Below are 17,528 nucleotides of genomic sequence, written 5' to 3' on the forward strand. Positions count from 1 at the left end.
AGCATTTTTAATTGCCATACAACTAAATGCATTAGCTGCCATTTAAATAAATACCAAACCAGTAAGGCCATAAATTGTTATTTTTGTGTTGATTCACATTAGTCTTCAACTTAATAACAACTCTTCTAGGTGAATTATAGACACTTTTATCAATGAGGGACCACCCTTTGAGATAATTCTATAATTGAATATTTGAGCTAGTCTGTTAAAGTTGATATCATTTTAGAGAAGCTTTCTGATTTTATTTCCCTCATACTGAGCAGCAGAAAAGATTTTTTGTTTTTCAAAGTAATTCAAGACTATAAATTTTGCAAACATTGTAAAACACTGAAGTGGGGAGATAATTGTCCCAACAATAGTACAGACTCTGCAGTAAAATTGTTTTAAAGTGGATAGAATGTGATCATAATACAATGTCAGCAATTGACACTTCAGGCCAGAAATGGAAGGACTGACCTCAATAATGAAATATTTTTATTCCTAGATTATGGGGGGATATCTGGATAGTCTAGTAAATTGAAAGTTGGCCTCACATAGTGCTCATGACAGCCTTACTATAAAGAGAAGAAACATCAGTCTCTAACAATTACAGTAATTATTCTGAAAAGGCACTCTTTCAGCATTTCCTTTTCTCTTCCCTATCTCCAAAGGAATTGCATCCAGGGAGTTGAGAGGATGATCACTGTAGGCAAGCACCTGGGACTTAGGTATAGATTTAAGGATAAAGGCTATTAGGGAAATGAATACCTTTTTGGTATGTGTAGTGGTAGGAATGCCAGTGTTAGAGATCTTGATTCAGATTTCTTGGAGCCCCTAAACCAGTGAGGGTTTCAGAATGGCCAAGTGCAGAACATTGGTTTAGCATTTGATGACCTTGAAAACCCACCCACCTGAACAAATTGATCATATTTATGGATACTCTTTGGACACAGAGCATATAGGTGCACTCATCAGACATGCACTCAGATACCTGTATTCAACCATATTGTATTCATGCAGTTACACATGAATACCGTGTACATATGAAATAATAATAATGCTTTGTATGCCCTATGTATATGGCTTCTGCTTTTCAAAGTGTTGTACATAAATTAACAATTAATTCTTACAATTTTCCTGTGTGTCAAGTAATATTATTATTTCTCTTGTACAAATGGGGAAAATGAATCCCAGGGAAGTTATGTGAGTTGCCCACAAAAACAAGCAAGCTAGGGGCAGTCCAGTGCTCTGTCAACTAGACCACAATCTCTTGATTGTTTTTCCTTCTATATCTCTTGAAGGTTTTCAGTCTGTATCACCTGTGTGTAAAGCGAATAACCGCATTGCACCTGAAGCAGGGGGGGCATTGTCCGGGCTTGCTGGAGGAGGGGTAGCAATGCTTTATGGTGGAGGGCGGGGAAAGAGATCAGAAGCTGCTGCAAAAAGGTGGGTGGGGGTCAGCATGGTGACGCTGACTCATCCCCTGGGAACGTAAGTGTGGAAGCCTTTAAAAGGGTCAAGCCTGGGCATTAAAAGCCCTTTCACCATGCAGTAGGCAATGCAGCACCCTCCATCCGTCCTTTCGAGGTGCTAATATCAGGTTGGGTTAGGACCTGATGTGGGTATTGCACTAGTCTCTTCTTTTTAGGGGGGCTGAGAAGGCATTTTTCCCTCAGCACTATAGTGGCTTCAGTACAGTGGGGATTTTCTCGCCTTCCCCAGAGCGGGTGTCAGGGAGGACCTATTATAGTGAGGAGAAAATGGGATTGTTATATGTCGCAACTCATTTTGTAAGTGTGGGGCGGATGTCAAGTGCAGTTACTCCACAGGGAAGGCATCCAGTGACCAGATAAATGGCCTGGTGAAGAACTTAAAAAAGGAGGTGCTGGTTAAAGAAATAGAACAGGGAGAAGGTTTTGGGCTTCTATGATTGGTACCCTTTCTTATAGCCCACATGAACCATCCTAAGAGGGGAGGGTTGATGGTAAGGTCCAAGCCATGGGCTAGTTGGGCAACCTGGATGGAAAATGAAGGGGGGCTGTTGGAAGCCACAGGTATTTATATGAATGAACATGGAGTTGCCTTTACTGTACACTTTTAAATGCTGGGTAGTCCCAGATATCTAATAATAAAGTTGTGCCCTGATTAAATCCATATCAAGTGTATCTTGTCCTTCTTTCGGTATAGCCAGACAAAGAAAACTATCTCAGATACAGCAGCAAATAACTACCCTATATTCCAATTCTATACCTTTACCTTTTAACACTCCCTCACGTTTTTTTTCTTCCAGGAGTACAGTTGGTCTTTCACACCTTTCACCTTGAGAGTTCTCATGACTATTTGCTTATCACTGAAGATGGCAGCTTCACAGAACCAGTGGCGAGATTAACTGGCTCAGTGTTACCCCCTACAATTAAAGCTGGCCTCTTTGGAAACTTCTCTGCACAGCTTCGATTTATATCTGACTTTTCAATCTCTTATGAAGGTTTCAATATAACATTTTCAGGTAAAGAATTGAGGACTAACAAATGGTTTGAAAATAACTTCAATTATTGTTTTACATTTTGGTCAGAACAAATGTTACTAAATAGCAATAAAAAGAAGTTGTTTGAGGTGTTTATAAATTCTGGTTTCCAGAATAGGAGCTAGAACAACAATGAATAAATTACCTCGAAATTAGCAAGCGTAAAGAAGGCTAACAGCATCAGAGGGGGAGATGACTTCATTAGTGAAGAGGAGACTGTTTGAAATGTGACCTGCTCCAGTGAACACCTGGGGCTATGGGAGTAAGGATGAGCTCTCTCCTGACCAGACAAAGAAAACTGGTGAGAAATGGAGAGAAAGGGTGCAGCTGAGGGAGAGAACCATCACTGGCAGAGGAATAAAGCAAGGGATAAATGTGTGAGCAATAAACGGAAGAAAGTATGTCAGAAAGGCAACAGCAACACAGCAACAGGTGGGAGTAATGGAGCAGTCACTCATGCCAAAAATGATCTGGGATTGGTATCCATGTATTATGTAAAAATAAAAAAGAATGTTTGAATTATCAGGCTTTAATGTATCAAAAAGTTCTGGTAATTATATCAACTAATATTTGAGTGGAATTTAAACCCCATAAGTCACAGTTGTGTGTTATTTACTCTGTATTGATGTAACAAGAGTGCACATATGGAACGGATAAATTCTTCAATATTTTTCTGTGCCAATTCCCACTTCTGGGATGTATAAACCCGTAGAGCTGCATGATATTACCACTCTAGAAAGCAGCGATTGTTTAATCTGCTCGTTCTCCCTTCTTGGATCTGAATATTTAGTGACAGGGGAGCTACTGCCCCAAATGTTATTGCATTATTTTTCAAAAGTAGCAAGCTGATCAGCTAGAGATTATACCTTTCCTTCTCTGATTTACAACAATATGCACCTTGCTGTTTTCAAGTAAAATATAGTGACTGGATTTCTTGTTCAAAAGACTTGTTGGTTACAGCAGCAACAATAGCTTTACTTGTCAGATGACTGATTTTACCCATTGCAGATACTGTACATTAATCAAGCAAGAAGTTAGTTGTGGTAAGATGTTGTAATGTGTATCAAACTATTTGCATGATCTATCAATCTATTTTTAAATAACTCACAAAAGGAACTTGAAGATAAATACACAAAATAAGGTTACTGATGCAAGGAAAAAAGTTCTTGGGTAACAGTTTTGTGAAATATCAAGTGTTTCTCACTCACAAAAAGGGCTCACATCTTGTCTTCAGCCAATAGACCGGAATTAGATAATATCATAAATATGCATTTTACAGGACAAACAACTGAGTTTAGGAATATTATTTCCTCACTTTCAGACAAGTAAAATGTACTTCTGCAAAGTGAGAATTGTTTACTGAAAAGAGAACAGTTTGAACTGAATGAGCTGAGACAGCAGTTTTCTCCAGCATCACTAAAAACTAAACTGACAGAGGTGATGGAAGTCTAGAACACAAATAGAAAATGATGTATTAAGCATGCAAAGCAATCACTTTCACAGTTTTGATCTGCCACATGTGAGCTGTTTTGCTGTATTCTACTTTCAAAAGCATTTTTTTCTTTGACTACAAAGTGACTGTACTACTAAGTTTATTTTTCAGTTCCTCTACAAGGGAAAAAATATCCTGGAGGGGTTATTTTGACTTCCTATTGAACTTAACTTTTAAAAATTGCAATTTCAGTATGCAGTAAGTATGTATGCAGGTTGCAGATGTAAATTAATATGTGCAATATAAATGACTAGTAAAACTGGAAATATGAATGTTTTATGTACACTTTTGCACATGCAAATAGGCAAAATGTCATCTGATTTTTATGATAATCAGGAAATAGATTTTGTTTATGCTACACAATGTCACTCCCGCTAATTATGACTATATATTCCCTCCCATTTGTATCTTCATTGGTGCTGTCCAATTGGCATGTAAAAACTATTCTTCCCCCCTGGAAAACAATAAGTGTTTAAGGCGACATTCTCATTGTTATTTGGTAGTATCTTTCACCCACTTTGCAATCACAATGAACAGGTTTAAATATATTCCCAAGGTGGGAGAAAGTGGAGAATTAAGCTTCGTCTACAACAGCAGTTTTGTCAGTAAAACTTTTGTCGGTCACGACTGTGAAAAAACACACACCCCCGACCGACAAAAGTTTCACTGACAGAAGTGTTGGTGTGGGCAGCATTCTGTTGTTGGGAGATGCTCTGCTGCCAGCGTAGTTACTGCCACTCATTGGGGTGGTTTAATTATCCTGGCAGGAGAGCTCTCTCCTGCCAGAACAGAGCAGCTACATGGGAGAGCTTATAGTGGCACAGCTGCAGTGGTATAGCTGTAAGGTCCATAGTGTGGGCATAGCCTGAGGCCTAAAGTCTCTTCTTTTTCTCTGTAAATCTATCAGTCTTCTATTAGGAGCTTGGTGGGGACACCATTCAAAAACATCAACAACAACAACAAATTAAAAAAATTACAGAAGTTCTCTTCCTTGAGTCATTTAAAATTGAGCATGGCAAAACAAGAACTGTCATCTCAAAGAACTGTGTTTCAAACACATTAAATTAATGATACAAAATAGACTTCATGGAACATCTATGACACATGCATCACAAATTGACTGAGCAGAGTGGTTTATTTCTTTCACTCTTATTACTATCACAGAGGAGGCAAATAAAATACACAGAATAATGGAAGGTGTAGAGAAAGTCAGTTAAGTACCCCATTTACCTTTTCCTGGAATACAGGAATAAGGGAACACCCAATTAAATTAAAAGAAAAAACATTTAAAACTATAAACACCTAAATTACACAAGACTAATTCACTTGTAGAACTCATTGCTACAAGACATTATTGAGAAAAATAAGTGGATTTCAGAATAGGATTAAGTCATTTATATAAAATAGTAAGCATTGACTGGCAGTTACATTGGCTAGGATAAAAGTGTACATGAAATACTAACCACCATTCTTCACAAGTTAAGTAATATATTAACTTGGGGAGGGGTGGGGGGGCAGGATAGTGGTGGTTGAGGGTGGGGAGTGTTACATCACCTCTGACCTAGAGGATCTGATCCAAAAGTCTCCCGAACATTAAATGCTGACCAGTCACAGGGATAGCACAGCAGAATAGATAGAAGATTGTCTGAGCCATGTAGTAATCCATGTGTTCACTTGTTCTCCATTGTTCCTGTTACCCATTTTTTGTTAACTAAGTGGTGAGCATCTCTAGCCCTGTCCCTGCAATGTGCATAAGTACATACAACACTGAAATTGAGGGGACTACACAAATTGTTAAAGCATGTTCTTATGTGCTTTGTTGGACTGGGGCTAGAGTGCTCAGCACTTTACAAGATTAAGCCCTTAAACTGTAGTTTTTCCAACCAGATCCTGGGCTGTTGCCACTCTCCTCTGCACCACCAACAGAAAGGGATCCTGAAGCTAGCATAGCTGGCAAGAGAATGTTTTCCCTAGTGGAGGGGAATTATAGGAAGCTTTTTAGTTCCTAAACTTACATTGGGTGACAGGTCTGGTATACTTCTGACCCAGGATCACAGAAGCCCGAAATATGGCTTAAGGGCACCTTATCAGTTGACCCTTGCACCCCTCTGATACAAACTATACTGTGCATTCTTTGTCTGTAGCAGTATATCTGAGATACCACCTTATTTTTTGCATATTAAGTATCGTGCATATTTATGTCACTACATAAATATAGTAATACCCTCTAAAGAATAACCCTGATACATGAACTAGGAGGTCTAATAGATGTTTACTGTTTCTAATTTCACTTATTCTATTACTCATATTGTGGCATTTGCCACCAAAACAAAAGGCATCATAGGTGGAAATCTACCTCTCTTTCTACTTAGGCAGAAATGTTAATTGTGTTGTACTGTAGTAACAACATTTATTCTCTAAATCACTTTTTAACACTTTACAAATATTAAGAAAAATAAATAATTAAGGATGGTTTATTGCTCAAATGTACACTTTAAAAACATTTTATCAGGAAAGAAATGTAAAGGAAGAAAAAATAACTTTGTCTCTATTCCCCAGGCCTTGGTTATGTCAGGTTGTAACAGAAAGCCTCAGAGGGCCAGGTGGGCTAGTGGGTAACACATCTAGTGTCCAGCCTCAACTCCCAGCAGGAAGGTCTTTCAATCCAATTCCTCACCAGTGTATGGGCTTAGCTACACTTTGGGTTTTCAGCATCCTTGCCCTTTTCTTACCAGAGGGGGAGTGGGATGGGAATGAGGCTTGTGCCCTTACTGCAGCCGGGGAAGTTTGTAAGGGAGGCCAGTCTCCCCGCCACGCTTTGACCCAGGGCCCTTTGAGAGCCAATCACTTGGAGTGTCTTCAGAGTTACCCCTGCAGGTCACTTCCTAACATCCATCTCTCCCTATGGCTCCAAGTCCAATACAAGATAAAAGAAAAGACAACTAAACCTTCAGCTCCAACCGGACTCAGTAGGCAGTCCTATTGCTCACAGAGATGCTTCTTTTGAACCCTGGTTTTGGAGCCCTCAGACTAGGTTTGTCTTCCTCCCTCCTTCTAAGCTAGGTTGCACCTGTTTAAGCTTCCTCTCCAGTTGGAGCATGCTTTGCAGGTCTGGCAGGGTGGGGCTACCTGGGCTCAGTCCTTTAACCCATTTGGGCCTGATGTGGGGTATTTACACCCCATCACACAGGTGTGGATGTCTTGTTGCTAAATTTTTTACTCAGTGCAACTGTATGCAATTAAAATATCAGAGTTTTCAGATTTATGTAGATTGATTTGATATCCATTTTATATTTACTTAAACTTTTATGCAAGTTATAATTTGAATTCATGACTCTATCTAGGACTAAGAATGCTATCTATTCTTATCTAAATAAGACCTATTTGTTATTAACTGGTTAGACACTGAGAAGATATAGTCATCATATTACAATCTGTTAGGTATGATTTACATTTTTCATGTTATACATTTTTCTTTAATCTATTTTGTTGTATGTATATTATCTCAGTTGACAGGGTTTTATATTTGTGATTGTCTTTTCAATTTTGTAGAAATGTAATTAAAAGGAAGTTTAAAATAAATGCAGAAGAAAATGTGTTCAGAGTGATTTCAAAACCCAATCTATCTCCTCAGTAATTGGATTTGTAGGACTGAAAGAACAAAGTATAGCTCTTTTAAAATAAATCCTAATTCTTTACAAGTGCAAATTGAATAACTAAGAACTATATACTCTCCTTGATCTGTGAGCACAATTCCTTTGACATCAATGAACGTTCTAGTGCAGTACATGGTTCTGTGTGTGCCAGTGCAGTTAACATCTAGTTATGCTGAAAGAGCAATTACATACTTATAGAAGCCTATCCAGGAGCCTGATTTTACTTTCCCTTAAACCAATTTTACACTATTGTAGCACCACAGTTTTGGGTGGAATTACTCCTGATTTATAGTGTAGGTAAGAGGAGAATCAGACCCCAGGCATTTTTCTTTTATTTAGGTGTACAATTGTTTCTGATTAAGTGACAACATTCATGATTTTCAAGAGCAAGCAAGGGCAGTTGTTCACCTGATTAGGAGTGCAGTTCCACTCTTTGTGCATGAAACTCAAGCACATCTTTTGAAAATGTGGTGATGCATCTCTACATCAATTTGATCTTTCATTAGATTTGAGTAAGCTTTTTTCCATTTTATTATAGGTTTGCAAACTCTGAAGTTCATTCCTAATGTTTGGTAGTTCAACTGAATTGCACTATAATGAGTTATATTTAAGAGATACAAACAAATTGTAAGGAACCTCTTGTGGTATAAAGCTGATTAAAGTCTCTGAAGTTAAGAAAATCAATGTAACTATGTATCTACATATCCCACCCACATTACTGTACATCATACCATAACTAAAGGATAAGGAGCAGACTGGAAGAATCAAGCAATATTTTTAGTGGAGCCATTGTTAAATAGACTTGGATTATGAACATCTGTGGAAGAATATGCTTCCCAAGTGTTTTATACCAAAACTGTAGCTTTCATTTGTTGTCTATAATTTTTAAGGTATGGGATTTTCCCATTTATTTATATATTCTGTTTTTTTGTCAGCAGAATATAATCTGGAACCATGTGATGATCCTGGCGTTCCTGCCTTCAGTAGAAGAATCGGTTTTTACTTTGGTGTTGGAGACTCCTTGACCTTTTCTTGCTTTCCTGGATATCGCTTGGAAGGTGCTAATAAACTTGCCTGCCTGGGTGGTGGCCGTCGTGTATGGAGTGCACCTCTGCCAAGGTGTGTGGGTAGGTGGTCACATGCTTTCATTTCATTCATCAAATCGTTGATAGCACATGGCAGATGTCAGAATAGTGGGCAGAGAAAAAAGCTCTAGAAGTAAAGGGACAGATCTCCAAACTTTATGTACTCATAGGTCAGTCAGAGTTAAAATTTTTAGTACTGCATGACCATTGTAGTTAGAGGAGACAAATAGAAAACAAGCACTTAAGGATGTTTTAAATTAACATTGGGGTTTGGAACAATTATATTTATCAATTAAAATTATAATACTATAAGGCCCAAAGGTATAGTGAGATAAAATGCAAAGCAGGTTTCAAAACTCAAGTTTGAATAAGGAATGTGTGATTCCTGAACAAAGAATTCATTGTGAGAATTAGTAATGGAATACAACTGGAACCATAGTTATACTGGGCCAGGTTCTGCCTTTGTAAAGGGATCACTCAGGTATAAGTGAAGGCAGAATTTGATCAATTATCTTTCAGGGTAAAGAAATAATCACTAGATCTTTGAGATGAAAAAGCTTCTCATAGAGTCCCTAAATTGACTTTTAAAGTGATTTTCACTTTTTTTCTTGTTGTGTTTGAAATTTTAAAAAGTGCTGCTTTTAAAGCATCTGTGATTATAAGCACAAAGGCAAGTGAATAAATAGTTCTTTGTGAATGATATTAAAAATGGAATTTTTACATGTTCAGATTTGAATTATATTTGAATTGCAGAGGTACTGAATTTGATTTGTGGGTTGATTTAATGATATGGTGATTGCTAACTGGTCTGCATATACATTGTGAACTGCTTGCAGCTGACGTGAATCTGATCAGTTGATATTGACATAATAATCCTGAAATGTCAAATACATCTACTCACCTCTGAGTGAATTGGTTTGAGGAGGTTCATGTTTTTAATGATTTTATTTCATGAGGGGGAAATTCAATTGCAGAATTTTGATTTTTGTTTTTTCTTTTTTTTAAAGATCATAATATCATATCAGCATAAAGACATAAGATCCTCTTCGGCATGAAAAATCACACCAGGGGAAAAACTTAAAACTAAATTTTATCATGATTGACAAGGCTTACTGTATTAACCTCTCAATGGTGCAAAATTAATGGCATGGCCTGGGTGGAAGGGACCTGAGAGTCGAGTGGAGCTTGAGGATATGTGGAAATTCTTAGCTCCAGGCACCTATTAGGAGAAACTATCCTAACCTTCAACATGATTCCCAAGACCCTATCTACTCCCAGGCAGCATGGTTAAATCAGTGACTGTGCTGATATTGTTTCGCTGCTGGTGGTACACTAAACGTTCTGCAATACACACCATTTTATAAGAGTGCAGCTGAACCTAGGAGAACATCACACTGCACCCAGTGTCATGCATTTGAGTCCTATTCATTTGAAAGGGCAGGGAATTATTCTATAGTACCTTTCAGATTGTCTATGTGAGCTGAAAAATTAGCTCCTTATTTCTCTATTCTTAATAGAAAGATGACTTTATTAGCTTGGCAATTCTAAAACTATTAATAAGTAATGTTTTCCACTAAGTTTATCAATATGTTAGGCTATGTCTGGATTCAACAGAAATGGAACGTCAAAATTGTTGCTAGTGTATATTGTGTCAATGAAAATGATACACTAATTTCTTTGCGTTCTCTTATGTTTGATCTGAAATAAGTCAATTCAAGTAATTGATTTCAATACAATCAAAATATTTGTTCCTTCAATATGCATATAGGTAGGAAAATTAAGTGTGTATGATTAAAAATCATTTGACTATCATATAAACAGAGTTTGATTGCTTATGATATTCCTTTAATATATTTTCCTTTAGTCAAATCAATATTAGGTCTGACAGAAAGGAAGCTTTTGCCTCAGCCATTAGCCAAAGTTCAGGGTCCTGCAGCTTGTTTCCATTAAGAGGAGAAGTGATGATAGAGTCAGGTATCTTTGGTGCAATCCTGTCGATATACAAAAAATGTTCAAAATATTATTTTCTTGAATAGAGGAGGACTGAAACAAAAGGAGGCAGTTTCTTTGTTCAGAGCTAGGTTCCTACCAAATTCATGGTCCATTTTGGTCAGTTTCATGGTCATAGGATTTTAAAAATCATAAATTTCATGATTCCAGCTATTTAAATCTGAAATTTCATGGTGTTGTAATTGTAGGGATCCTGACCCAAAAAGGAGTTGTGAAGAGGGTGGGGAGGAGTCACAAAGTTATTGTAGTGCGGGGTTGCAGTACTGCTACCCTTACTTCTGCAATGCTGCTGGCGGTGGCGCTGCCTTCAGTGCTGGGCAGCTGGAAAGCGGTGGCTGCTGGCCAGGATCCCAGCTCTGAAGGCAGAGCCACTGCCAGAAGCAGTGCAGGAGTAAGGATGGCCTGGTATGGTATTGCCACCCTTACTTCTGCGTTGCTGCTGGTGGGGTGCTAGCGTCAGAGCTGGGTGCCTGGCCAACAGCTGCCACTCTCCAGCCACCCAGCTGTGAACTCAGCGCAGAAGTAAAGGTGGCAATACCGTGACCCCTCTAAAATAACCTTGTGACCCCTCTGCAACTTCCTTTTGTGTCAGGACCCTCAATTTGAGAAACACTGGTCCCCTTTGAAATCTGTATAATTTAGGGTAAAAGCACACAAAAGACCAGATTTCATGGTCAGTGATGTGTTTTTCATGGCCATGAATTTGATAGGACCCTATTCATAGCTCCAAGTCCCTTTCAGCCAACTTCTCCTTCTAGGCTTCTCTTGGTTCCATGCTCCCTATGCTTGTTTAAGTGGTATCTGGTGCATCCTTGCTGCCTTCTCTGTCTGTTTCTGTAGTATTTCTCATGCCTCAGTCTGACATAGACACATACCCCCTCCACCAAACAATACCCAATGCAAAAACCTCCTCCCACATAGTTCCATTTCCTGGTTAGATTCATATGTCCCTTTGTTTTGGTTTGAGACTCTTATTGTTTCTTACATTTATCCTGAATGAAGGGTGCCTGTTACACAGATGCCAGGTTTTTAATGTTCTCTACAGAATGAATATTTCTATTTGAATAGTATTAACTTCCATGAAGTCAGATCAAATTAAAATAGAATATTTATACAACTGCAACTACTTACATGACAGCTACATAAGGTAAATACAAAATAGCTTACAAATTAATTCCATCCAATGTTTTCAAACTATAAAACAAGTAAAAACCCAATCCTGTACACCCTTACGCACCTGAGTGGTTCTTACTGATGCAAGTAGTTCCGTTAAAGCCATTTCTCTCAAGGATCTCCAGATTGATTTGCATATGGTGGACCCTTCCCCCTGCTTGGAGATCCATTGGTTTCAAAATGTACCAAGGCACGCTGGTGTGAAGAAAGATATGGGTGGGTTACCAATATGGGGAAGGGAAATTCCCGCACCCCCCAACTCAGCAGCCAACCAGAACTCCAAGGAATAGCTTCCTCCCTACCAGTTTGGTCAAATCATGTGGTAGAGGGCTTTCCCTTCACCCCCCCCCCCCCCCCCCCCCCGCGGTTCTTGTGATGCACACAGAAAGCAGAAGACCAGAAGTGCAAAGTGCAGGCAATGCAATGTTTGTTGGGGTTAGTTTCAAGTAAGCATATCCATAGCTCTACATGCCGGCAGGGTCTGTTAATCAGTGTTCTGTTCCCAGCTCTCACACCGGAGAGCCTTGCCTGTGTCCCCATTCCCACCTCCTCCTCCTCCTTAGCAGGTCCAAATATACCTGCAATGCACGCCCCTACTCCAACCCCTTACAGCTTATGGTCATGTTCTGTTTTGAAGGGTCATGAGTCTGGGGTCTTTGTCCCAACTCTTTTGTATCCCATGGGAGGGATAAGCAGTGAGGTTGTGTCCTGGACAATGCTAGGCAGTCTTCCAATGTATGCTCATATATTACACTCCCACCATATCCTGTAACACTTTTAACTCCATCTCTTATCACCCCATCGGCTTGTGGGCAGATGTAACACAAGGTGTCTTTATTCTTTGTTTACACATATTAATAAGGATATAATAGAATCAAAAAGGCAAACCCAAAATTCTATGCCAGGCTAACAAATAGGCCTATATACTAACACCATCTTTCCCACTCAGAGGGGGTGAGGGTAGGAGATAGAAATTCTTTGGCTAAAATGCCAAAGAATGATTTCCTATAACAACTGAATTAGCAAAGGAATGCATACATATAATTTTAATATTCAGTGACTGAATATTGATAATAACTGTTGAGCCAACATTTCAAAAATATGGAAGATATTGTTCACTGTCCTATATAACATCATGACGAATTAATGTAAAGTGTTGAGTTGGATGTATTCAAAGTACAACCTACGCAGAATTTTGCACACAGTTTAAGGATATAGAGAGTCATGAAATGTATTAGTTGCTTAATTTACATAAGCTTTCTCTTGTTCAGTTGTGTTTATATTCCAAAGTTTACTCATAGGTATATTTTATTAAAAATTTCCTCTGCATCTGTTGCTTTGTGAAAGCCTTCTTTTTGTTATGTGAAGACTTTCAGTCATTAACTGTTAGGTGAATTTTAAGTTTAGGGTTCCCACTGAAATTAATATTGCTTAGTTTCTACTCTTGGCATATACTGTATGAACTGTTGTGTGCACTTATAAAATACTTAATCATGGACTATTTCAATAGAAACTGTACTTTAATGAAAAGTGGCTGGATAAAGGTTTTTACTTAAAATGTCAGGCATATGAACCAGGCTTCATAAACTACAGTTTTTCATGATAGAATCCCTTTATTTGTTTGAATATATGACTGTATTACTCAGCTGTTCATTCTCCATTTGTTGACCAATGTTGTTTATGGAACACTTATTTTAAAAAAATTATACAGCCTACATCTTGCAGAACTGAAAACAAAAATCTTCAGCCATTCAGAAGGTTCTCAGGATGATAGTTTGTGGATTGTCTAAATTTGATGTTAAACAGCTTCGTATTTTACTTTGTTCTTAGTACTTGTTATGCAGACATTATCTTGTTTTTTTTCTTGAACTTAGGAATCAAGGTGCATGACAGCAGTAAATTAAGTAACAGGGGAATTGGTAATTTTTTGTTCTCAGTCTGAACAATTGTATCTTCTGACCTACTGAACCATCAGTATAATATTATTGGTTTTTCTGAAAGACCTATTGTAGTTTCCTTTGTATCTCATTCCAATATTCTATCAAATTTAGTAAAAAAAACCCCAGATTTATTCAGCCAGGGGCAAGATTTAGAACTATTGATGTGGAAGAGGAGAATTAACCTGGCTTAGTATCCTGGGACCAACACAGCTAAAACAACTTAGAAGGGAAAAGACATTTTACGTGCTTTTCATGTAATCCTTCAGACATTTTCTATCTTAACCTTTTAGCAGGTCTTTTCTTCACTATATTTTGAATGAGGGATTTGCATCTGAAATCTTGACTAATTTCCCAGAGTAATTTGTTTAATGTTCATGTTTTGCATTGCAAATTTTTTAAAAGTTACAAAGACACCTACCGTTGTTGTAATAATTAAGTATCCAAACTTTGAGTTAGCCATATGGTTGTGTGATTGGATCGTCTCCTTATTGTGACAGAAACAGGTTTCAGTTTCTAGGTCTTGTCTCTTGCACAGCTTTGGGGTAGAGAATTCATCATGTTGGTCTGTAATGACTCCCCTTAGTTACTTCATAGCAGTTTTTCATGGATTTTAAAGGTCTTTATTATAATGAAATCTGGTTGTTATGATGTATGGCCATGAGGTTAAGACGTGTAAAAATCCTTGAGAATACCTAGTATTCCAGAAGCATGAGGAGGACAGAATAATATTAGACAATTTGTATTTTCTTTGCTAATGCCCAGGCATTGGAAAAGTGATTCTGAACTAAAATATTAAGGAAGGTGCCAACATTTAAAATATTATTTCTCAAGTTCATGTATCCATTTGATGTCCTATTTTCCCCTATGCGGATGTAATTCCTAAAGAGGAGAAAGAACTCCATGACTGGTAACTTGGTGTTTCCTACTCTTTCTTCTGTTTGTAGGGCAGGATTCCCTAACCATGAAAAAAATCAGTCCTTCTGCCCCATACTCCACAGCTCACTTGAGACTTTGCAGGTGCTACCTGAGGCACCAGGTATCCATTTGAGTGCCGCTATCCTTTGCTCTGCCAAACAGACCTACAGGATCCTGTTGTTACCTAAAAAGTACAGCTCCTGCCTCCTAAATTTTTTTCCCAGTGGAGGGTTCCACAAGATGAAAGGGAAAACAGCCCAAACTGATGCAGACTCAAGTTTAAATTAACTTGCTATGTCTTTTGCCATTATTTTTGTGACTGAAGAATACAGGAGTCTAGTCAACTCCCCATCTGTCAGCCCCCCCCCCCCCCCATTCTAGAAACCAGTGGAGTTCATAAGGGCTCAGATGAAATCAGGAGCACACCACTTATATAGAATTCCTCTATATCCATGGATGGCAGTTCTTCTTGGTTTGGTTACACTGGAGGAGGATGGGATCATTCAAAAAAATAGTTTAGTTAATTTTTTGGGGGGGAACTAACTAGGGGTGTGTGGGTTTTTTCACACAGAAGAGCTAATAGAAATGAGTGGATCAATTTATAAATAGATTACACTTTTATTCAATTCATAGAACAATAATAATATATCTTTCATTAAATCTATGTACAAGATACCCATTCCTAACTTATCACAAAGCACTTTACAAACTACATGCAGGAAAAAAAAAAACATTTATCCAAACAGTTATATTTGAACCCAGCAGAGGAGATAGACACAGTCACAAATAAAGCTGATAGAAATATAGCCATGTGATGTGCTCACTTTATTGTTCTAGCTGTATAACTGAAACTAACACACGTGTGTGGCTTTGCACTGGGGAGGAGAGAGTGCTAACATTTAAAGCAGGGGCGGGCAAACTTTTTGGCCTGAGGACCGCATCGGGTTTTGTATATTGTATGAAGGGCCGGTTAGGGGAGGGAGTCGTGGCCCGGCCGCCACCTCCTATCTACCCCACCCCCCCGGGACTCCTGCCCCATCCAAACCCCCCTGGTCCCTGACGGCCCCTCTGGGACCCCTGCCCCATCCACACCACCCCCGCTCCCTGTCCTCTGACCGCCCCTGGACCACCGCCGCCATATCCAACCCCTCCTCATTCCTGATGCCTCCCCCTACCCCCGGGACTCCTGCCCCATCCAACCACCCCTTCTCCCTGTCCCCTGACTGCTTCCAGAACCCCTGCCCCTGACTACCCCCTGCCACCCCATCCAACCCCACCTCCTTCCTGATAGTCTCCCCGGACCCCTGCTCCCATTCAACCCCCTGTTCCCCCCAATCACCCTGCCCCCTGCAGGGCCGGCTCCAGGCACCAGCCCTCCAAGCATGTGCTTGGGGCGGCACCTGGAGGGGGGCGGTGCTCACATGGGGAGAGCAGGGCCGCAGCCGGGTTCGCTGCCCTCCCCCGGCACTCCGGCTGCCGGGGAGAGCGGAGCTGCGGCGGGCTCGCCGCTCTCCTGGCGCTCCGGCTGGCCGGGGAGAGCGAGGCTGCCCTCCTCCTGGCGCTCCGGCTGGTCGAGGACAGCAGGGCCGCGGCCGGGCTCTCTGCCCTCCTCCCGGCACTCCGGCCGGTTGGGGAGAGCGGGGCCCCAGCCAGGCTCGCCGCCCTCCCCTGCCGCGCTCCCCGCCGGGGGGCGAGGGGCGGCGGGAGGCTTTTTTGCCTAGGGCAGCAAAAAAGCCAGAGCTGGCCCTGGCCCCCTGACCACCACCCTGAACTCCATGCCCTCTATCCAACCACCCCTGCTCCCTGCCCCCTTACCGCGCTGCCTGGAGCACCAGTGGCTGGCGGAGCTACAGCCACACTGACCGGCTGGAGCCGGGCCACGCTGCTACCGCCACCACACAGCACAGAGCACCGGGTCATGCCAGGCTCTGCAGCTGCGCTGCCCCAGGAGCTCACAGCTCTGCTGCCCAGAGCATTGCATCTGCGGCAGAGCGAGCGAGCTGAGGCTGCGGGGGAGGGGGGTCAGCAGGGGAGGGAACAGGGGCGAGCCTCCTGGGCCAGGAGCTCAGGATCCGGGCAGGATGGTCCCGCGGGCCCTAGTTTGCCCTCCTCTGATTTAAAGGGACTGAACATCACACAAACACTTATGTTTGAATGTCCCTGTTACCTGGTTTTCAATTTTGCCCTCCGAAAACTTGCTCAGTAGCTCACTCAATGAGAAGAACAACCACTTATATGAATATTTTTGATCCCCCCAAATGTTTCAGACGAATAGGATTGGTTGTACACAAACAAATCAGTTCCCACTGATACTGAATCCTGTTGAGTTCGCTACACACTAATGGAGGACAGGAATTAAATACCACCTTATCCTAGTGAACCTGCACCACAGCATTCAGATGGTTTTATATTTTGTTATACAAGGTTAGTTAGTTATATTTTATGTTATGCAAGGTCAGTTAGGGCTTCCTATTAAACCTGGTGAAATGAATACTACCTCCATTGTAGTGAAACTTCTGCTTTAAAGGTAATATGGGCTACTTCATTTTGTGACATGCAAAGTATGACTATAATGGAGCCTTGCATGGAAATACATATCTGTGTGATGGTGCAGTGTGTGAAAAATATTCCTGTGTTGTTGGCTCCAGCTTTTTTGCCGCCCAAGCGGCGAAGAATTAAAAAAAAAAAGCTGCAATCGGCGGCACTTCAGCGGCTGCTCTACCACACCACTTCATTCTTCAGCGGTAATTCGAA

General features: G+C 40.4%; 1 protein-coding gene across 1 annotated transcript in view; it reads left to right on the plus strand.

Annotated features, from left to right (window-relative positions):
* The window catches only part of LOC117875514 (CUB and sushi domain-containing protein 1-like), a 1,845,931-nt gene that overhangs the window by 1,416,624 nt on the left and 411,779 nt on the right, over nucleotides 1–17,528 (plus strand). Inside the window, exons 18-19 of the mRNA XM_034766897.1 lie at nucleotides 2,270–2,485; nucleotides 8,590–8,778. Coding sequence (XP_034622788.1) covers nucleotides 2,270–2,485; nucleotides 8,590–8,778 — 405 coding nt within the window. The remainder of the gene's footprint in view (nucleotides 1–2,269; nucleotides 2,486–8,589; nucleotides 8,779–17,528) is intronic.

Source organism: Trachemys scripta, chromosome 3 (genome assembly GCF_013100865.1).
Source record: "Trachemys scripta elegans isolate TJP31775 chromosome 3, CAS_Tse_1.0, whole genome shotgun sequence".
NCBI lineage: Eukaryota > Metazoa > Chordata > Testudines > Emydidae > Trachemys > Trachemys scripta.